The sequence below is a fragment of the Calonectris borealis genome, chromosome 1 (genome assembly GCF_964195595.1).
Source record: "Calonectris borealis chromosome 1, bCalBor7.hap1.2, whole genome shotgun sequence".
Lineage (NCBI taxonomy): Eukaryota > Metazoa > Chordata > Aves > Procellariiformes > Procellariidae > Calonectris > Calonectris borealis.
In genome coordinates, this window is record NC_134312.1 from 204,503,732 (window position 1) to 204,526,985 (window position 23,254).

General features: G+C 41.7%; 1 protein-coding gene across 2 annotated transcripts in view; it reads left to right on the forward strand.

The window, feature by feature from the left end:
* The window catches only part of PDGFD (platelet derived growth factor D), a 146,360-nt gene that overhangs the window by 79,840 nt on the left and 43,266 nt on the right, over positions 1-23,254 (forward strand). Inside the window, exons 2-3 of one of the 2 annotated variants that reach the window (XM_075140081.1) lie at positions 7,332-7,536; positions 11,552-11,732. In XM_075140081.1, the coding sequence (XP_074996182.1) occupies positions 7,332-7,536; positions 11,552-11,732 (386 nt within the window). The remainder of the gene's footprint in view (positions 1-7,331; positions 7,537-11,551; positions 11,733-23,254) is intronic. The other variant, XM_075140080.1, reaches the window with a different exon arrangement.

Genomic DNA, 23,254 nt, shown 5'->3' on the forward strand with positions numbered 1-23,254 from the left:
TTTGTTTTTCATACTTAATTATGGAATGCCAAGAGAAAAATACATTCAGTTTACTGTTGGTTTAACAGAGACATGCATTGCAACACTACCACCCATGAAAGAACTAGCAGTTAACAAAGTTTTTTATATGTTGGCCTAACATATGTTACTTTTCTATAGACACTTTTGCTTTAATATAAGCCGTTCAGCATGTTCTTTCGTGTAGAACAAGATCTCTATCAAGAAGTCAAATAAAGGCAAGTAATACAAGTCATTGCAAAGAGCAAACATCACAGAGTTTCATATCCCCGTAAAAATAAGTAAGGAATTGTTTTCTCGGTATTCATCTGTGGAAGTCTGAGCAAGGCACCCACCAAAGGGGACAAAGGAGAGTCACAACCTTCATCCCACCAAAATGCTGTCCAGCCTGTTCTTCATTTCGGGACTGTTTCTTTAGGGCCGCATTCAAAATGCAGTTATGATGGTGACCATTCCACAGTACAAATAATATTATTAAATGCAAATAAAATAATGCTTAATCTAGTAAGAAGCATTGTAACAGGCTGTCTCTATGAATTATATGCCTGGACCTCCTTATCAATTGCCCAATTAATATTCTCATGAGAGGTCTTTACTGGGGTCCTGTTCAACCGAAGATGGACTATGTAATGCCAAGACTCATGGGGTTGCTCTGCACAGAAGCACAGGCAGACTACTAACCAGTTTGTTATAAAATGGGTGATGGCTCTGAATTGAATTTTAGACAGCTGGGGTTTTTTCATTCTCTGATACCTTCTGTGCTGGTATTCTGCACTAATTTTTGCTAATTTTTGCTAATTTTGCTTCTTTCAACTACAGCTCAATTTTTCATTGCTTTGATATATGCTATATAGATAGAAGACATATTCTTCTAGCAAAGATCTCCACACAGCTCAGGGATTCAGAGGGAGCTGAGTGAGTGCGCATGAGGTCTGAATTTGGCTGAACATGCACACAGCATCTTTTGATACTGATTCAGTGACAGAACGGGTCATGCTTTGGATTTGAACTCTGATGATGCCTGGAGTATCTTTCACGCTCCTGATAAAAAGAAAGGGCCTGTTCATAAGAGAAGGAGCAGGTACTTGGAGTTGCTTCTTTGAAGTTCAGTGGCAAGCAAACCAAACTGAGAGTCTTTCATCAGCTCCAGTGGAGTTTGGGTCCACTTCTTAATTGCTCGGTTGCTGGGTGACAAGTAACACATAGGGTGGTGTTAAAATGCTGTTCTTTTATTTGGGTCTTGATCCAGCAAACTCCTTAAGTATGAGCTTAACTATAAGTTAGTTTGTAGTCTTGAAATAAACGGGACTGTTGAAGTTGTGTAAAGCTGAAAGCAACCTGAAGTAATGCTTTGGACTGGATCCACTGGCCCCATATACTCTTACATGTGCATCCTTATACCGGAACGACTGTTTTCTCAACTTAGTGCCCCCATAAAAGACAATTTACAATTTTTAGCCTGGCCAGGGTTGTGCTATTCCTGTTTCATTGCTGGCAATCCCAACCCTTTCCCTCCCTTGGTCTGCCTTCTTGGAGAACTGCTGGTGAATCGTGGTGGGAGCAGAGCTGACCTAGGTGTGTTAGGCTTCTGTTCTTAAAAGGACAGAGATGTCTAAGACAGGTGGTACATATAGTATTATTTTCTTCATTAGAGAGCAGAAATGTGATGTTGTGTTCACTGACTAGGATTCATTTTATTGTTTATATTCACTAAAAAAAAAAATCATTTTTAACAAGGTAGATGACCTTACAGTTTTGTATCTTCCCAACCAGCTATGACCAGCTGTGGAATACACTATTTTGACCATGAACTCTGACATCTTTTCCTCTGATTTACACAGAACCTTAAGGATAACAAATAAAGTTTCTCCTTATTGCAGGAGGGTGGGGTAATAAAAAAAAAGCTAATGAATATCTGAACAGGCTGCCATAAATACAGCTTGCTTGGCATGCCTGTCCCCGAGATGAACTGATTTGTGGCCCGGATTCAAAAATGTTTTACTGTTCTTTACTTCTCACTCTGTGGATTCAGCTATTTAGATCAGGCTAATTTTCAACTGAAGGAACTGAAGAGCTATTATTCTCCCTGAAGGTTATCTTATTTGTTTAAAAACTGGTGGCAAACCATTGACCGCTGTATTTGTTTCAAAGAGAGCAGCCATGGGGGAGGAGGGTTGTATCTGGAAAACTCCCACGTGCAAACTCCCAAGGTCCTTTCCTGAAATAACACACAGTTTCATAAGCGGTAAAATGAATTTCACATAGTTTCCAGCAACTCTCTCCTCAGCTGTAGCAGAGGATGAGCTCATCAGGTTACGCTCCATGGGATTTAAGAGGGTATATTTCTTGTCATAAAACTTGTCAGAATATGGTATCTTTTCAGCCTCTACCACCATATCAAAGTTGTTGAGGTTGGCCAACTGCTTCTACAAGGGGAAGAAAGACAGAAGCAAACTTATACACAGGACACCACCTTAGGAAGTGAGGCTAAAATTCCAGAAACCTTAGAAAAGTGGAACTAAATATTCCATATTATTGTTTAGGTCCTTAGACAAGGTCATCCTCTGAATTCTTCTTCTCTCTGAAAGAAGTGGCACTTATGGACTCTCCTTGCTCAATGGATATCCAAGAACAGATGTCAGATTAGCTATTAGCAAGCAGTAATTGCGTTTTGGGTTTTGTTTGTTTGTTTTTTTTTTTTATTTTAGCGAAGGAATTCATTGTCTGTTGAATGATGATAATAAAAGCAAACTTCTTTCTGTAGTAGGTATGTCACGACTGGGAGTAGCTTTGACAAGAATGTGTTGATACATTGCTAAAGCTTGCAAGGAAAGGCAGGCATCCAGAGCAAATGCAGGATGAAATTTGTGTTTCTGAATCCTTGCTGCTCATGCAGCATGGCATTAGAAGAACATGCCCTAGCTGGGAAGGAGGAACATTGGATGTGCTGAGCACCCATGGTGGGGGAAGTCTTGAGACAAGCACCATTTTCTGAATATTGGACTGAACTTCCCAGTTCCCAGTTTGACACCCAGCTGCCGTCCACGCAGGGGGAGGAAGGCAAGAGGCAAGCACTTCTGAAAATGCAGCTGCCTTGAGCACTTAAATGGGAGCTCCTCTAACTTGGACAGCTGGACTATCATGTATACCATTATGTTTAAAATTAGTGGTTGGGAAAGAATTAAGAGGAAAATAAAAGAGATTAGTTCAGATAAATAAAATATAGAGCAAGCTGCTTCCTGGACAGTTCAGACTCTCTGCAGGGAATTGCCTCACCGCGAAGGATGTCTCCCAGCTTCCTCATCTTCCTTATGAGATAGTTTCCCTCCCCCCTGTGCAAGGATGTCTTTGTAGCTCCTGCCATCTAGAATATCCTCCTTCTGTGTATTGCTTAAGTGGCCTTTTTGCCTTATGACTTAACACCTACTTTTATTCATTGTGAAATGATTTTATATGCTTTTTAGTAAATGTGACAGGCAGTGTATTACTCACTGTCGTCTTTTATTTACTCACATAAAGCATTATGGAATACAGTTAGTATGTGACATTCAGGACACTCTATAATAGTGCATTGTATTGCATTGCAACGTGGGACAGTTCAGTGCCTTGAAAGAGGCACTGCCTTTTCCTTTGCCTACATCTTTTCTCAAGTGGTTTTTTTCCTGACTTTCCCCGTGGCAAGTCTCTGGTTTCCATGAGTTCCCCCAGTGTATCTGATGAGGACAGTGCTTATCTGCTTGGAAAGGTCTTGTCATTTTATTCTCACATCTTAGTTGCTACAAGAAGTACAGGAGTTGTTCACATCTCCTCAAGCTGTTTCCCAGATGCTTGATGATTCATGAGAGGCCAACCTCCAGAGACCAAGTTTGGGTTGACTGTGTTCCTGTGTCTATCAACACCGGTTAACTCTGCAAAATCCCACTGAAAATCCCCTTAGAAAACTCCAGTGCTTTTGGTTCCAGTCCTGGCTACTACCACTTTAGTGCCTACAGCAATTTAGCACGTGAGGAGAGAGGTGAGAGGGAATCGAGCTGTTTCAGAGCTCCTGAAGAGTCTACTCCAGTGTCAGCTGAAGGCTCTGAGTGGGTTTGCATTTCATCCCATGTGAGTTATAGAAACAGTATTTGTGGCCATTCTCGTCAAACTTACTTTCTTCCTTTGTGGAAAAGGCATATCTTCATACTGTAATATTTTTATATCCCCCATTTTACTATACTGAGCGTTGTCTTCCCATGCTTCTCTCCAACCTTTCCTCTGTAATGCCTTTATAATCACTGCATTTACCATGATAGAAATAACAAGTCACTGTGCTTTGATATTTAAGCTTTTTAACATGTGCAACTTTATTTCTCCATTTACCTGTTCAACCTGGATACTGCAGAGCTGCACCAGCCATTACATTTCGGCACTGATCTTGGTCAGCTGCGATTGACTTGCTGACAGAGCACCCCAGTCTGTGGGTTTCAGGGTTTAAGTTAAATGAAAAGCTGTGACAGAGCCTATCTTCTTGGGGTACAAGAACACTGGTAACATACTTTCTCAGCTGATGTTCTGAGTAAAGTGCACAGGTTTTTTGTTTGGGGGTATATATATGAGCACATTTTAAAAACACTGTCCCTAGCACTCTAATCTCAGCAGCTGACGACTCCAGAGTAAAGCCTGTACTAGGACTGGCTGGGAAGAGAGAACCTTTCCCTCAGAAGCATGAACCACATTGAACCACACAGTGAAATGCATGCTGATAGTGGGAAAATGGCAAGAGTTTGCTGTCGAAGAAAGAAGAGCGAAGTACTCTCAGGTATAGGATGAGTTCCGCCATGTTTTACTGCAGTAACATTTGTTCTGACTTAGGGAATGGTTGTTTCATTCAAAAGTGCAGAATTCATCAAAACTGTTTTATTTTTATCCCTTTTATTGGACAATTTGGACATAGTCCTGTGAAATACCTTGTCCTCTTGGTGTACTGGGTGTTTTCAGAGTCCAAAGGTCCTCAGCATTTCAGTAGGAACTCAGTAGTGTTGGCTACTTGTTTTGTTTCATTCCAGATTAGGGGAAAAAAAACAGAGGTGTCTTTATTTTTTTTTCCAGGGAAAAAAAAAAAAAATTAGAATAAAATAAAATAGAAAACAGACTTGAGTGTAGATGTTCCTGATGAAAATTGCAACAAAACTGATAAGTGGGTGGTCTTTATTTTCACTGAATTGTCACTTTCCCAATGCAAATTGGTCAAAACAGAACAAGACAAAACAAAACTGGCTGGTTCTGCACTTTGTGAGCTATGGAGTTAGGGCTGTATTTGCTTAGAAAGGGTGGCTCAGGGTGTGAGAACATTTCATCTTGAATGAAAGCATCTTAGAAAGATGTCACAAATAGATCTCTGGAGATGATAGTGTTTACAGGAAACCCAGACTTTTATCTTCTAAGTTTCAGGTTGTTTGGAAGCTAGAATTATTACCCTGTCAGAAGGGTACAATGAACTGTTGACACACAACCACGCTTTGCTTATAGCTACGTGCAGGGAGGTATTTACAGCCAGGAACCAGTGAAAAGCAACCTGAAAAATAGATGTACTTACCATTAAGTTTGTACCCTTTCTCTGGGTTCCTGTTTTCCATGAGCTTTTATGAAACAAATATATTTATTTTATATAAAATGCTTAGAAAGCATCAGTCAAACATTAGATTTTATTTTAAGAGAGAAAACTTTGATTATTGTGTGTGACAGATAGCTGTGGCTGGTTGCTTACTTTGTTTCTGTATTTCCAATATTCATAGAGTGATGGGAGAAATTTTCCCCCCATTTGCTCTTCCTCAGTAGCCAAATTCAGGAGAAGGCACCAGTTTTATACTTCTGTTGCTCGTAGTGGAACTGGAGGTTGACCTGACATTCAGCAGAGTACTGGGGGTGATGTTCAGTTTAAGATTAGGGCACCGGAGTTTAGGTGTTTACATGAAAACCAGTGTCCAAGTTCCCATTACTAAGTAGAAATTTGGTCAATGCAGTTGGGTGACTGACTCGGGACCTGTCCGGCTGTAGCTCCCACCGGCTATGTTGAGAAGGGGCTCAGCTTGCCCACGCGCAAGTGGCTCCGCGAGACTGCACGGCTTCTGCAGGACTTCTGCTGGGGGCTGCTGGATGTGCTGCTGGACCTCCCTGTCCTCGTGGAGGCCAGGCAGGAAACCATACTGTGTCTTAAACAGTGTGTTAGAAATCTCTCTGTGAGTAACTGAACTGAGCCCTAGATCCCCACGCAGCACATGGGGAACTCAGACAGCTGTCTCACGAGTGGAGGCTCAGATCTGCGTGTCTTAACTGGGAACCGAACCCTGCCATGATCTGCGTGTTGCCTTGGAGCCTTCTGATCCTCGAAATTTCACCACACTAAAGTTGTCAATGCACAGAAAAATAGTTGTTTGCAGTTCTTTGATGCTGGGAGCCAAATTACAGTGTCGGTAAGAGCTGGACAATGCAAGTGCATGGTGCAACTCAGAAGACATTTTGACTTTTAGAGAGCTGGATCTTGCCACAGTTCCTGTTATCCTTGGAGCCAGGGGTTTACGGCAGCTAAGGCTTTACCTCAGTATAAGTAAACTTGAGGAACAATTGAGTATTTGCTCAGGCAGAAGTTGTGGAATTTTAATTAAGTAAAGACTTGGCTATTTGTCTTGAAGTTATTCAGTAAGTCAGTTGGTGGGACAGTTTCTGATTTCAGTTGCATCGGTGTAAGTGTGGAGTACTATTTGTGTTAATGATGCATTGACAGCAAATGATTCACACCATATAAATAAAATCAAAATGTGACCTAACACATGCTTCTGGGAGGAAATACTTAAGCACAATAAACAAACTTAGACTCACTCGCACGCACTTTCCTGAAGCCGTTTATTGCTGCTTTTGTTCAGAGGGCATCTCTCCCCAGAGCACCAAATTTGGGAAGCAGGGCTCTTTACTCTTTTGCTTCACTCTGCCTCACTTCATTGTTCCCAAGCTTGCAGTTTTTATTAAAGTTTAAATTCTGCTTTAAAACCAAAATGGTGAGAAGGAAATTATATAATCGATATCAATGTAAAAGTAACGATATGTTTATCATAAAATAAACTGTCTATATAGTTGAGTACTGTTGTTCTTATTATTTATGAGGGGTTGAATTAAGAGAAAATACACCGTGCTTCCTATTTAATAACTGCTTCTAGACCCAACATTTTATAGACTTTAAATGCAAATAATTTGTGCTGTGTTATAAACTGTTGTGTTTTTTGCCTTCCTGTAACTGGAACAACATACTAATTTCTACAAGTTGTGACTACTAACAGAGAGCAATCACCTCACAGACTTGTACCGAAAAGAAGAGACCATCAGCGTGGCAGGGAACGGCTGCATCCACAGTCCTCGCTTCCCCAGCAGCTACCCCAGGAACCTCCTGCTGACGTGGCGGCTCCACTCCCCAGAGAGCACCAGGATCCAGCTGGCTTTTGATAATCAGTTTGGACTGGAGGAGCCTGAAAATGATATCTGCAGGTGAGTGGCGAGTGGAAGTTTGCAAAGGGCTTCTTAAGACCACCTTCGAGCTTAAGGGTGTGGCCACTGGCATGAGACTGCAACCAAAACCTGGGTATCTCTGGCCAGGTCCTGGATGGCCCTGCTTGGAGGACAGACCTCCAAGGGTCCCTTCCAACCCAAATTGGTCTTTCAGTTTATAAATAAACTGAGCTGTCTGGACTTGAAGCAGTTTTGGCAGGTTTTAGTCCTTCTATAATATTTTAAGCACAAGGCACTTGCGTGCTCAAATCCAGCTACCTAACAACTCAGGCACTACTTTCATAGGATTTTGTCCTCTATCACCTCTGTCGTGTTTCAGCCAGGCAAAAAACATCTTTTTCAGTAGGTGGAAGGCTCTGGGAGGTGTGAGTGAGTCGGTATGTGTTTATATTGGGGTGTGAGGGACAGATAAAAGCGCATTGAAAAATATAACCATGTTCTTCAAATTATTTGTTTGTCTTTATTGTCACTCTTCACTGGTACAGTTTCTTTTAAAACCTTTAAATATAGGTCCACAAACATCGGTGTACTCTGCATATTGAAATACCTAGTAAAGTATACTCTACTATATCCGGTTGCTTTGGTTTCCCCTTTTAAGCAACAGTGACCATAAGCTCAGCTGATCTGGCTGATTAACCCAGGTGGATAAACTGCTTTGCATTAGCAGAGCACAGAGGTGAATCTTGCCAACAGTCACTAAACCAGTATAAATCCATGGATTTTTTTGTTTATATTTCTTTTATTCAGCTATCTGTTCTGCGGGAGAGAGCAGGCTCAGGATTCCCGTGCGCTCCGAAAGGCAGATTGCTGTGATGCTACTTACATAAAACGCTCAAGTCTCAGCTTCCAGCTCTCTGCCTGATCATGTTGTTACTTACGCCTTATCTATGCAGAGAACTGGGTTGTTAGGATTTCTGCACACCCAGCCTCTGCCTATCTTATCTTCTTTGTCAATTAATTTGCATTTATAGGGTTTGGCAGCTCTGCGGGGGTTTTACAGGGTGGATTTTTTTTTTCTTGTTTTGCTTTGTTATTTTTCTACATCACCAATAGAGAGAACCATTTCTGCAGGTTTGCTTTCCATTTAGTAATAAAAGAATGCAGCCTGAAACTGGCTCTCCTTGCCTGCGCCTTGATGGTCTTGGCAGCTGCTGCTCTGCTCTGGTGCTGTTGGTCCGAGATCAGCAGCAGAGTCAGGAATGACAGTTACCTCCCAGCACCGCAAACGCTTTCCCAGATTGAGAGCCTAATGCACACAGAAGCAGCCTGTTAATATTTACATAGTGGATAAACTGTGGCTGACCTTAAAGCATTGCAACTTTGAAACAGAGGGCTAATTTACTGTGGAAAAAAAGATGAAGTATTCTCTGTCAAAAGCCATTAAAGGTGGTGGCACAGTGAGGGGAGGTCAAGTTGTTACCGGCGTTATGGGTTTGGGGACCGTCTTGGAAGACAGTCTGCCTGCTTTTTCCAGAGAAGGTAATTTAGGATGCAGAGAGAAGCAAAGACCTTCCATCATCCATAGTGTCTACAGAGGCTGGAGAAATAAAGCTCTGAAATAAAGCTTTCCCTGGTGTTCCTGGAAGACCTTTATTTGTGTAGTATTACTTCCAGAGTGAGGAATTTCTCGGGCAGACAGCTCATGATGGCTTTAAGCCTGTTAAGTGCTGTGTGCATAGTTAGATTTTTCGCTAACGCTCAATATGTTTTTCAAAACTAGGTTCCTTTCTGCAAGTTTAGTCACTGACAATCCCTGCAGTGCTGCTTTAGAGAGACAGCTAGGCGTGTTTTCATTGAAATGAATGCTGAGAGCTGAGCATGTGCTAGAATGCTGTGCATATTGGATGAGTAATTCAGGGCCTCTGCACCTTACCTTCCTTTTGTACTTGCTTTTGACCTTATACTTTTTTTCCAGAAACTTCCTAGTGTTTTCTTTCAATTTTTCATTACTGCTAATTATTGTAATTTGCATACTATTAAGACTGAACTGATTGAAATTCATTCAGGCTGAGGAATGAAAAGGTATACTTTAGCAGAGCTGTTTCGGAAGGAGGGGAAATATTCAAGGTTTTACAGAATTTTCTGGAAGTGCTGTTAGCATTTCCGCAGGCACTTGATAAGAGATGATTCTGAAAAGCAATTAAATTACCCAGCCTCTGAGGCTTTTTGGATGCGCAGAAACAACCGAGATTGCACCTACTTCCGTGATCGTTGCAGCAAAGCCTCTGCTGTTGAAAGCAGAAATAATCCCTGAAAGCCCATGGATTTGCCCCATTTTTGCCAGCAGTTAGTCTGGCTCCCAGCCTCAAAAAGTAGAGGTCGATCAGGGCAATTTTCACCAAAGCCTACAAGGTCATCTTACGCTGAAAACCCTGCAACCCCTCGTGTTGCAGTAAGGGTTCACTGGCTGTCGCGCTGCCCGGGGGCAATGGTGGGTGCTCGCCCGGGCATGGGGAGCTCTGCCCGGGTACCACGTCCATCACCATGAGGGACTGGGAGCAGAGACGGTGGAGAGAGCCTGAGACAAGTTTACCTCTGTCTGGAACTAAATTTTGTAGTGTTACAAAAAACATATGTTTCAGCAGAGTTTGGGCAGATTTAAGTGATTCGATTATGGCGAATCTGTTATTTTCTGTTCTGTGCAATTTGGGGTTGGTGACTATAAAAGCAGCAGTGCTGATATTCTCAAGCCACATAGTACTTGTGTTTTTTTCAGATGGGCTCTCAGCAGAAAAAGAAAAGCAGGTCTGTTATTTACAGAGCTATTCAGCTCCCACAACTGGGCAGGGAGGCAGGCGCCTGGCCCGCAGACCCGGGGTTGGGAGCAGCACATTTCTAGTAAGAATCAGTTAACAGTCTTAAACTCCCTCTTTAGAGGGAGCACATGCTTTGATAATAAAAACCTTTCCTGGTAAAGACCTCCAAAGTTTTAAGGTTTAACTGTACTGTGGGGATGGCAGCTGTCCCCATCTCTCGTTGCCTGCGCACAGCCTGCCCCTCTTGTCATCACCTCTTCCTCGCCAGCCGCAATTTGTGGGGCCTAATTCTGCCTCCACAGATACCGAGGGACTGTTTTTCTCATAGACGTAGCGAGATCAGGACTTTATTCTCTGCCTTCCTTATTCTCCAGCTCAAGAAATGAACTCAATAAATGACCCGAGCCAGCAAATACGCAGGCTGTGGCAGTGAGTGCTCGGGGTTTTGTGTCTGCTGCTCCTGGCAGAGCCCTCTGTGGGCTGTGGCACAGGTGCCTGGCCAAGGTGTGACCTTGCACAGGGCAAGACGTGCTGTTGCTTTTCCCCTGGTGACAGCACCCAGGCGAAGAGCGGAGGAGTCCCCGCCGCAGCACGCAGAGTGCCAGCCTGCCCTTTGCTGCTTGAAAGCTTGAAACGAGTCTTTCCAAACCACCTAGCAGGAGCACCATGCCCTACAGAGAAGGTCCTAAAAAGCACCTTTCAGCAGCATGCACTGCCCTGTGTCCCTCCAGCACCTCCCTTTGTTCCTGGCAGCAGCCCGGCTCCAGCCCTCCGACAGGCACAGCAGGCAGGAGCCGGTGGCTGCTGCTGCAGGGAGTTGGGGGACCACCAGAAAGTGCACAAGGGCTTGCAGCTGCTCAGCTTGGGCAGCCTGCCTTAAATAACATTTTAGCAGGTCCCTAAATTATTTATCTACCACATGAAATGCAATGCGTATGTTTACTGTGTCCTAAGCACATGCAAGTGTCTCTCATTGCTATTTTGACATGGTAGAAAATACTGTCTATCATGTTCCAGGAGCCCAGAAATCAGCCATTTGAGCACTCAGGCAGTAGCTTGCAGCTTAGTGTATTTTGTGCTACATGAGCGTGTCCACCATTTGTAGTATTTAGTCTGATGTTTTGCAGTGGAGAACGGGGAGACAGCTGTCTTTGTGTCTCCAGCTGTGCTCCTGTCTATTTGCAACCATCTTCTGTAACCAGAGTTAGCAAAAACTAATCCTTCAAACTGGTTCCCAGGTATGACTTTGTGGAAGTGGAAGATGTATCAGAGACCAGCACGGTTATACGAGGACGGTGGTGTGGACACAAGGAAGTCCCTCCAAGAATAACATCAAGAACAAATCAGATAAAGATAACCTTCAAATCCGATGACTACTTTGTGGCTAAACCTGGATTCAAGATTTGTTACTCCCTTGTGGTAAGTCACCTAGCTGTGTCATGGGTGAGAGACAGATTGTAATGTAAAAGAACATCAGTACTTGAAGACTGGGTGGTGTAGCTAACTGCATTGGATCAAAACACTAATTGACTGAAAGTATTTTCATTCCAATAACTACATTAATACAGATCAAAGTATTTTTGACATCCTGTCATTATATATAAAATAAAGTCAAGTCCAGGCCAAGATTTACACTAATAACATGTTTCAGAAGCACTACACTTTCTACACGGAGGCTGCACTGCCAGTGCCTTGATAGACGCTGCAGAAATAGCAAAGAAATGGCTGCTCTATGAGCTCCTTTTTTATGTTCATTTGAGGTCAAATAAAAATACCTTGAGGGCTAATGGCTGTGATTCTGAGTTAGATGCAGAGTAGTTTATTCCACATGCAATAAAATTCTACATGCAGGACAATGTGCTAAGGCTCAGGCTGTATTTTTAACCACTTACAAACATGCCTCTTTGAATGTGCAGTGGCATTAGCAGTGTATCATGTACTGTTTCAATGAGATGAAAACCTCCTCCTTTTTTATTTTGGTTTTGTCTTTAGGGAGCAGGAATGCTCATTAGTCTAAGTAGATTTTGATACAAATATGTATTCCTTTGTATTGTCCTGATTAATATTATAATGCTTTTGGTGCAGTGTAGCTTGAAAGAGGCAGATTTTGCAAACACTCAGGAAACGGTAAGCATTAATTTATTATACTGTCATCATTATATTTTCATATCCATCACGCTTCTTATTCCCTTTTTATTCAGTCCACTGTTATTTAACAAGAATAAGAAAGCCTGGAATAGCAATAATGTTAATGCTGTAACAGGAGAAATCCACTGTTTGAGTCATTTCACTTCAACCTCTTGGCTTTGCATGCATGTATGCCTATGTATGCTAAAAAGAGTCCATAAACAGCACATTGTCAAGACAACTCCAAAGCTATAAAGATTGTGCTGCCTTGCATTTAAATTGTTAGGCTTCTAGTGGAGTAAGGCATTGCACTATGAGTAAATCCTGAGCTCTAATTTACTCTAATTTGAAGGTAATCTACTAAAACTAAAATTTAGGCAGAACAGTCTATGAAAGACCACTGGGTATAAAAATGAGACAAGTGAAGCAGCCTTTCTTTACACTACTCGTATTTCAGCGCAGCCACAAAAACTCTGCTGCATTTAGCAAGCTTTATTCCAGACCACGTACAGCTAGTCTGATCGTATTATGCTTTCCAAAAAATGAATGTTATCACTGAAAACACAGGACTCTCTGCACTAGAAAGCTCAAAAAAGGCTACTGCATTTATCTAATTTCAAAACTATGAGTAAACAGAGAATTTTACAGTCTAGCAAATCTACTCAGAAGAATACTCTCCAAGTGCACCCTCTGAATGAAATACTGGTTTTTTCTCAGAAGGGAACCGTACAGGTGATTAGTGGCATTCGCACGTCACTGTGAGATGGAGGGTGATATGTACTTAGCTGGTTTTCAGATTCCAAATCGTCCAACCTAAAACTGCAGGATTAATATTCAGCAGAGTCAGCCCTTATTTGATAGTCCCCACAGTCCCTTAGAGCTCAGTTCATAGATATGCTGAGCACTGCTGACCCCTGAAGGTTGAACTCATTGTGCGTTTCTAGGCGGCAAACCAAGGAGCATTAATGAAGCATGCAAAAACATATGGTATTTTGTATCAGATGAAGTGAAAGACCTTTACATTGCTTTTTGTCTTTTCTTTGTAACCTTCTCCAAGACAAGGCTACTTCTGGGGGTTTCTTGGAAAATGGTGCACGAGCTATGTGCAAATCTTTAACTCCCTTTTTTTTTCCTTATATTTGGAGTTTGGATCTGCATGGCAGTTGTTTATTTGTATACCAGGCTCTTATTGATACTTTTCCAGAGAAAACTGAAGCAAGCGATTTGGAGAGTTCCCTTGAGTTTATTGATCAGCTGCATCTCCCGAGCGTGGTGCCAGAATGGCTGGGTGAATTTCTTCCCATTACGCATGCAGCCAAACAGCCTCGCAGCCTTGCTCTCTGGTCTTCTTATTTATGAATCTTCAAGGAAGTCAGTTAAGTTCACTTCATTTGATGCAGATCAAGATTTTACTTAGTTCAGCACTCTGCATGAGGCGCAAATGAGGCACCGCAGAGCTTAGCAGAAACATACATCGTTATCTTCATGTACTTGTGTTTTTGCATTAACTTTACATTTCAGTACCATTTACAGAAACAAAAAGGGATTATTTCTCTAGAGAAGACATAAATTAGACTTGTATCCATGAAAATCATGTTTGCCCTTGTAAAACAAAGCATGCGAAGTAAGCAGCCCACGTAAGAAGGAGGGGCTCAGTCACTCAGGATGGTGGAATTAGAATTCAAGGTGACTCTGGAAAATTAGACTGAAAAAAATACAAGGATGATCTTTAAAAGGACAAGGTTGAAAGCCATACGGATGTGTGGGAGTAATTAACTGTCCCAATATAAGGTAAGGGACAACGGGCAAGGGAGCAAATCTGTGAAATAAAGTCTGAGCATCTGAACACAGCATTTAGCCACCTTTGCTTGCCAAGGCTGGTTCCCTCCACCTTCTTCCTCTTCCTTCTCTTCTCCCCGCATCCTCTGCCTCTTGGCACCTCTGCCTCTGCCCTCCCCTCTGTGGGTCTGAGGGACTAGGAAGGCCAGAGGAGGAGCAGCGAGGGTGGTTTTGGAGAGAAGGGGCAGATCCAACATGTTGCTGCCTGTTGCTTGTCCCTGATCCGCTCTTTCCCCATGAAGCCATAGGACTCCCTGGGGGTAGGAGCTCCAGGGTGGAGCTGACTCCAGGAGCTTATTAGTGATTTGAGTGTGCCCCATTGCTTATCCCAAGTTGAATAAGAGTCAAAGGTGTCCTAACGGGGCTGGAAAAAGTCAGTCCTACTCTGTGCTGTCTGTGATGGTGCAGAAGTAGGCAAGTATGTGCAGCTGGTGGCTGGTGTCTACGGACACTTCACACTCAAAGCCCCCAGTTGTAGCTGTGCAGTTTGTTGGCTTAGCCTGAGTATCCACACAGAGAAATGTCTCCCTTGAACCTCTTTAAAAACTGTCTTTTCCTTCAAGCTTCACAGACCTAGAGCAAAAATGGTCTGGAGCAAGCCCTGGACAGCTATTAGGCATGAGCCTCACTTAGCTGTAAATTTGTTCGAAATTCCTCCTGCCATTATCACTTAAAGTGCTTATTTCTCAAACATTTTTATTTTTTTTTACTTTTCTTGATCGAGTTGCCTTAGAAACTTTAATTTACAGTATAGAAGAGACTGAGGTATTCCAGTTTTTTTTTCTCATGCATTATATAATTTCTTACTCTAAGGACATAGTGTTTCACAACAAACACTGTAGGAATATGTGATACAGAGGAAGATAAGTCATCTTAGGTTACTTACACTGTTGCTAGAGGGGAGGTAGGCACTGTCAGGAGAGAGGTCCTTGGGTTGCACACCGTAAAGTAGGTGATGTGAATATTCCATACTGCGGCAAATGTGAAAGTTCATTCCACCGCTGCTTGCAGTGCAGTTACCTCAACTGAGGGATCTTGCATGTAGCAAGTAAGTATTCAATAATTACTAAAAATACTGCATCAATTATTTTGAGATGTAGGAATGTAAATTAAGTTACACTGCTACACATGGAAATAATCTGTTCTTGATTGAAGTAATTTTATACAATCCCCTTTTTCCTTCTGAAGTGAAATTTTTCCGATGTCCTAATTTGAGAAAGGAATGTTAACAAGTCTGGACCCCAGGTTTTACAAGTACATTAGCATGGACATTTACTAAAATAATCTAGGAATTCGTTCAGGAACGTGTTCCAACAATGAAGGTGAATGTTTTGAATTAAAATTCCCAACCCTGCATCTAATTTCATTTTAATGAGCCGACTAGAAAATGTTGGATTCCATTTGCTAATTAAAACCACTATTTTAAGTTTATTACAAAAGGCACATATTTGTTATATGGTTATAACAGTAAATTGTTATTGCCTTACTAATTGTTTCATTAATCCTAAATGAAATCTGTATTTGGGAACTTTGACTAAAGTCATTATTGGAAACAAGGGCTTCAAGAAAGCTTGGAACATATGTAAATATATGTACAAACATGCATATATACAAAGATGTAAGGTTAAAAAATATATATTTGCATATACATCTTTTTACATATATACACATATATATATGCTTTTTCCTTTCTTTTCTTTTTAGTATAATTCATGACTAGGAAACATCACATGGCATTAAGAGCAATCTCTACTTCTTTGGGAATTGTAAACCAACAATGGTGGACATCTGGTGCTAAATAGGAGAACATGAGTGCATTTGTCCCAGGATAAACTTATGTGTCAAAATGTGTATCGATGTATTAGATCATGAGTAATTTTTGCTTGTTTGAAATGACATTTCTTGAATGAAGGAGCCATAAAGAAATTAATGGACTGGGGGGGCGAACTTTGGGTTTTGATCCATCATGTGGAACTTTACAGAGAACTAGCTTTCTGCTAAACATCCAGGCTATAGGTCACCACCACTCACATGATCAAAAAAAGAACATTGGTCACAAAGTGGGGAAAGACACCACAGGCAGTCTAATAAAATTTAATTACTTGCCCATGCAAAAAAATGTTGACCAGTCAAAGTTAGTTCAAATACTAGACTTAAACTCTTTGATACTTGTCTGTTAAGCTCACAAGAAAACACCAGAAATTCAAAGCACAATCAGAAAATGAAAATGGGCAGAATAAGAACCTGGTCATGATACTTGTACTCACAATCACTCTGAATTAAGCGACTGGCTCCCTGTATTTTAGCAGATTTGTTTGCACAAGTAATGCAGCACCAGGCTGCAGTTTTTTTAAATACATCAATAAATAAACTTCCTTATAAGAGTTAACATGGTTGCAAAAAGATTCCACCATCATAGTGAATACAGATCTGTAAAGACCATAGAGGATGATTAATTCTTTCTCAGTGGCCACAGAGCTGAATCCAGCCCAGGAGCTGCACGAATCTTTGCTGCTGTGCTTCTGTTTTAGCTTGTCACTTCTTTCACAGAATAGACATTTCATTTCTGTCTCCAAGACAAAATATTCTGCCCATATAATATATCTCATGTGACAATAGGCATAACGGTGCATGAATACCTTCCCTGCTTTTAGATAATCCACAGAAGGAATCCCAGTAAATTGCTGGGGGTACAGAAGGAGAGGAACGGGGTGGGAGGGAGCATCTTCGTTAATAAAGTGGTTGAACATGAAATAGATCTCACAATGAAGAAGCAAGAACTTACATGTGGAAGCTTTATCAGTCATTTTTCTGCTACTCTTTCTCTGATTTCAGTTTTGATTGCCTGTCTATGCTAGACAGCAAAGATTTTTTATAAATACTACCCATGTGCAAAACTCGTAACAATCTGTATGATGAAACTTCTATTTTCTTAAGTTCTGGCAGAAAACTATTTTCTGTGGTTTTGCTCAAGGCATACCATCCTCATAAAATTATCAGCCAGAGGCTCTTCTGTCAGGAGAGAAGTAATTAAGTCCTTTCTAATTAGATAAAACTTGCTAAAAATCTTTAACATTCCTTCCCCAACTTTACATAAGCAGAGGATTTAAGAGATTATCTATGCACATTTTTTTTTTTACTTTGGAAGGTGTTATAATGTTTTAAAAAGCAACATAAAATTACAGCATGTTAAAAAGAGCGATTGTGCCTCAGATTGTGCCTGCATCTTGAGACATGGAGCATCTCAAAGTAATTTTGTACAGGGAGGAGCAATGCTTTCCATTTAATGAAGATTCGTGAGGGTCCAGCAAGCCTCGATCTGCTGCTTAATTCATCTCACAGACTTAATCTGTCCTTCAGCAGGGTTTGATGAAGAAACAAATGTGATGTGGTAGACAAGCCAAGCGGTGTGGTAGGCAAGAACCCTCCAGTTCTCCCAGCATGTGGAGCAGAACAAAAGATAGTGAAGGATACGAAAGAAGCAAAACTGGGGATCAGATAGCTCAGCTCAGGGTTGAGAAGGCACGTCTGGACGAGCAGTTTCACAGGCAGCATTGACTGCTCCAGAGGCAGCCGAAGCTCCTAATTAAAAGATTCATTCTAACATTTGCATCTAACCAAGAGCTATTTCTCCCTCCAACCTCCTATCACACCTCCCAAAACCCCAAACCTTTACTGCCTACCTCATAAGTCTTGCCCGCCCCATCTCCTCCTTGCAGGTTTTCAGGCCTGTGACCCACCAGCTGAATGCAGTGTTTGAGTCAGAGGGAGCCTGGGGGCTGTGGCCAAAACGATGACCTGACGTGGCCCAACACTTGACAGTCGATTGTCCCAGACTGCATCTTCTCCCAGTTTTCCCTAGATTGTGGTCTAATGTAGTACTTCTCTTAGCAGGTCTCTTCTGAAGGTCTGATGCCCCTTTCGTGTTTGCTCCTATTGTCCCAGACACAAGGATGGCTTCCAATCCTTCTACTATGTGACTCTCTGAATTTTAAATTTCATTAGGAGTCTCCCTGTCTTGTGTCCTAATTTCTAAAGCCATTTGTAAGTCAGAGATGATACTGATAGAGAGTGATGAACAAAAGTACGTTTCAGAGAGAAGAGGAATAACCTACCAGCTTGGCATCAGAGGATGCTACAAGTACTAGAGGGAAGGACTGATACAGGATCATCCAGGAATGGCAATGAAACCGTGGCAGCAACAAAGGCAAGGGAGGAGAGTTATGTATAGTCCAAGTTCAGAAATAAAGGTAATTGTGGGTAAGGCAAGCACACACAGTGAAAGAGGCAAGTCCACAGAGAGAGAGAAGGCAGCAGAAATGCCAAAAGGCAATGGTCAGAGAGGCAGAAGAAAACAAGCAAAGATTCTTGAAAGCTGAAAGGAAAAATAAAAAAGCCAAAGGACAGAGAGGATGTGACAGACAATATCAAACTTAGCAGGTACGTCATGAAAGATGAGGAAGAAGTCTTCCACATTAACCAGGAAGATGTCCACACGTCACTTGTTCATTACACTAGTTTCATTTGGACTGAAGAAGGGTGAGTGGCAATTAAGGAAACATTTTTAACAAGGGAATGAAGGGAAGGGCCTCTTTTGGCAAAACCTCTGACTGTGAACTTGAGCAGTAGTAGGACTGGGTTTGGGGATGTATCAAAAGTGAAATGAGTCAGCCGGGAACATGGGTGAGGAATTGAGTTATGGCCAGGGAAATACAAACCTTCTGGCACGGAAGATACCAAAACCAGAAGCAGCGGGACCCAGTAAGCACACAGAAGCTCCTGGAAGCTGTCAGACTTCAACTGATAAAACAATTGTTTTAATCAGAAAGGAAAATAAACCTTAGTGTCTGTGTTTTCCCAGCTGCAAGCGTGTGTGCTTGGCAGTTTTGTTGTTTGAACAGCATGGTGGAGAACTGGCCATTTGCTCTCCTCTGTCCCTGATTTGTTGACAGCTCCATTAAAGTGTGACTCCTTTGCAGGACGTTGTCATCGATCTGTCTTAACATAACAGCAATCCTGTTGATGCCCAATTCCTGTTGAAAACCTAGATCTTTAATCAAGTAGTGCACTGTTTGAGAATTTACCAAATTCATGGCGGTGGCCAAGGACAAGAAAATGTAGCACTTTATATCTTCAAGGGATTATACAAACACAAGCGTGTTATTTTCAAATCCAGTATCCTATCCCAAATAGTTGACTCTAACAAGACTTAGAAGCATTGTTCATTTAGGGCAGCTTTAGATTTTGAAGACTGCATTTCCCACTGGCAATACTTACCAGTTTTAAGAATTCCTGAGGAAGTCAGTGACCCAAAGAGGAAATTCCTACTTTTCCAAGGTAAGTTAGAGATACAAAGACAAAACCAGAAAAAGACCATCATGAGCAGTACAAGAGGGTTACCCATGTTAGACAAAAAATCCCATAGTTTATTCTTTGTAGAAGCGCAACAGCCTTATTCTGCATCAACGTGATTTCTTGCAAAACACAGCAGAAGAAAACTGGAAGATGCAAAGTCCAAGAAGCATGCAACCGTATTAGTGATGAGACCAAACAACTACATAGCGTGTAAGAATAGCGGATAAAGGCTACAGGAATGTTGCAGTTGTTGGGAAGTGTGTAATACTGGCAGAATAGTGACTTGGGTTTTTTAATTAAATGAATGAAGTGAATCCCAGTCTCGTAACAACTGGCCATGATCTTGCCACTGTACTTGGCTAAGTGAGGGGATGTGTGAAGATTCATGGTGAGTTTGCATGCCCATGCTGCTTCCCAGTTCATAATCAGTTTCTAGTCCTAACATAGCTGGATAATTAAAAAATTTTATATGAAAGCTAATCTTTTCCCTGTTCTTCAATGTCAGTTACGATCAAGCAATCTCTGTTAAATAAAAATACAGAGTAGTACATTCCAAGTAGACTTCCAGTGAGCCAGAGTTCATGTATTACTGGTCCGTGGGAAAACTGTGCTATTGGACGAGAAGGAAGATGAAACCCATCCCCAAACTTGTTGGAAAAAGCTTAAGTAAACATTGATAATTAGAGAAATAAATCAATGATTCCTAACAGTGTGGAAGTCTTGTGAATGACTGGTGGTTAAAAATGGATGGAGGAGATTCAAGACATTTTTGTATTAAAACTGCTCTGGGCATATCAATTAGTTTTAAAAAAGATTTATGATTTCAGGCTTTTTTTAGAGCTTGCCAGTCTTAAAATCAGTAATGTTACTTTCCACATATGTTGGACAGCTTTTTCAGGGTATCCGTAAAGCAATTTTCTTAATTAACATTAAGCATGTATAGGTAGCAGAAAGTTAGGCTGGATCTAGCCCTGAGAATTGTAATGCATGAAATGAAAAGGTACATTTTCTGTGCCATAATGAGCATAACCTGGGAGAGGGTAAAGGCCATCCTCTTCCCTGACTTTGCTTCCCATGTCTGTGTAACTGAACAGAAAATATCAATAGCTTGGACACTGCAATAGGGACAGGCCAATAGCAGTCTCAATACAGCTCCTGTTAGAAAACATGGAAAGACCTTGTAGCTAATTCGTCTGCTTAGAGTTGACCGTTAGGAGGGCGCAAGAAGGAGAGATGGGAAATACAGTAGCAAACTGGACATGCCACAAACACCCATCAGTGCTGCTGATAGATGTGTGGACCTCTCTTTGTCTACACTAAAGAGGAAGGTTAAATCCAACCATTCTCGCCTAAGTTTACCCTAAACCACACATCAGTGTGTATGAACATGAGGTGAGTTTACACTGTCAAACTTTTTTAACAGCACTCATTAACCTGTCCATCACATGAGCTGTTTGGTTGAACAGTGGGACTATTTCAAATTGTTGATTTGAGGACATAATGCTGTCTCTGTAAATCCATATTCTATCCTTTAATTCCACTTTAACAACAGTTGAAGAATGTTAGCATGTGGAATGATGATAATATATGGAGAACTTACCTTTCATTTTGGTTTGGTAACTCTGGAGGGTGTTTTATAGAAATCTAGTTATAGATGACAAATTTGTAGGGAGAACAGAGATGCCATGTTTGATTCTGTAAAAAGGTTAATTAGGCACTAAGGTTGTATTACAATGCTGCAAAGAGGTGTTAATTAACTCCTGGTGCTTCAGTGTGGCAAGGCTGGTCCCTCCTACCACCATGGCCACAAGGGAAGAGGAAATGGCCCGTTCTTCCCAGGCTCTGTTCCTGTTGAGCAGCCTCTTCTCCAGATTTTCCATGAAAGCTGAAGGTGCAGCTTAACTTTAATGTGTGCCAACGGTGCTGGAGAAGAGTAGGAAGTCAGTCTGCTTTCAGGATTTTCTTCTGACAGACTTCCAGAGGAAGTGACTAGTGAATTGAAACGTGCTGGACCTCCAACCTGCACTGAGGACCTTGTGAAAACCCATCCCAGCAGGTGTTGGTTGCAAGTTGTCTTTTAAATCAAAACAAGAATTGCATGTCTTCACAGTCTTGTGGAGAGGTGGGCTCCTATGCTCAACTTCACGTTTTGTATTCCACCAATACTATTTATTTGACCATGTGTCAATGTTGTCTTACAAAGCCTGGCAGCACAATCCTGGTCTTGTACTCATCTAGCCCAAGTTTGGGTCGCAGGATCTGTTTCAATCTTAGCACTGTTCAATGTATTTGTCATTTTTGGCAAGCCAGGGAAAGCAATGCATTGTGTATAATGCGTGCTTAATGGCTTATAGAATAAATCTTTGCCTTGTTTGTTGCAACAGCTGTAACTGCTGGAAAACACTTACAGCCCTGGATCAAATGATACTGATTGTTTTAAGACTTCCGAGCCTAAATTTAGTGGGGGTTGTAGGCTTTTTTTGTTCAGTAATGTATAATGCAGCCAAACATAGAATCTGATAATTTAAAGATGTGAGGTCATTCAGCCCATTTTTCTCTAAGGACAAGAATTTTCTGTATTGTAAATTTATTGGTAGTTCATCTCGTATAATTTTTAAATATAACAAGCATAGGAGCATACCTCACAGGAGATTAAACTGTAGACTAATAAATCACTGTCAGAAAGACTTTTTTTCTTTGATAATCAGTTTTAATTTTCCTTTTTTTAATGCCATACTATTGCCCGCAATTGTATTCCTTCCTAATTTATGATAAAGAAGTCTGTTCTCTTTGTCGTGTCTATCTCCTTCAGATATTTGCAGAGTGCTCTCACACTTCTTTGTTTATTGCTTAGTCAAGCAATGAAGTCTGTATTTAGCTTTTAATCTTTCCCAAAAAGTCAGGCTATCCAATCCCCACAGAGTTTTTTGATGTTCTTTTCAAAACTTCCCCATGTTTTCCCAGCTTTTTACAATGTCTCTGTGTTGTTGAAGGGAGCTGGATCTGGTGGTTCAAGTGTCACCAAGGCTGTTTATGGGTGGAGGGTCACCTACCACGGTACCCTGCTTAGGCAGGTCTATATGGCAGCGGCCAGCTTGGTTGCCCTAACACTGGGAATGTGTCTTTTAATGTGTTTTCCTCTGTCAGCTCAGTCCGTCTTTGAGCTCCCAAGTTTCCTAGCTTCCTCCTTCCGCTCAGCATGTAGTTTAGGAACACATTAGGTTGCATTTTTCCAGGGTGAACTTTCACCTTGCTGGGTTGTGATAATATTTGTGATTTTTCCACATCCTCGGTAAAGACAGCCATGCCTGCTGTTGCATTGCCTGCAGGTTTGGACGCAGCAGGGTGCCCTCGGGGAGGGTGCTGGTCTCGCAGCCATGGCTCCGGGCCAGGCTCCACCACTGCCTGCCCTGACACCTTCCTACAACCTCAGGTCTTCCCACCTCAAAGACAGGCACAACAAGCCTTTGTAAAATGCCACGAGATTAACTTCTAAAAGACGCTACAGAGGCATGCTGTGTTGTTCCGGCTTGCAGTCTGGGACTCTGTGCCAGCTGGGTGGGCTGCATGGCCAAACGGAGACTGATGAACAACAGGGTGCTACTCTCTTTTATTTGGAT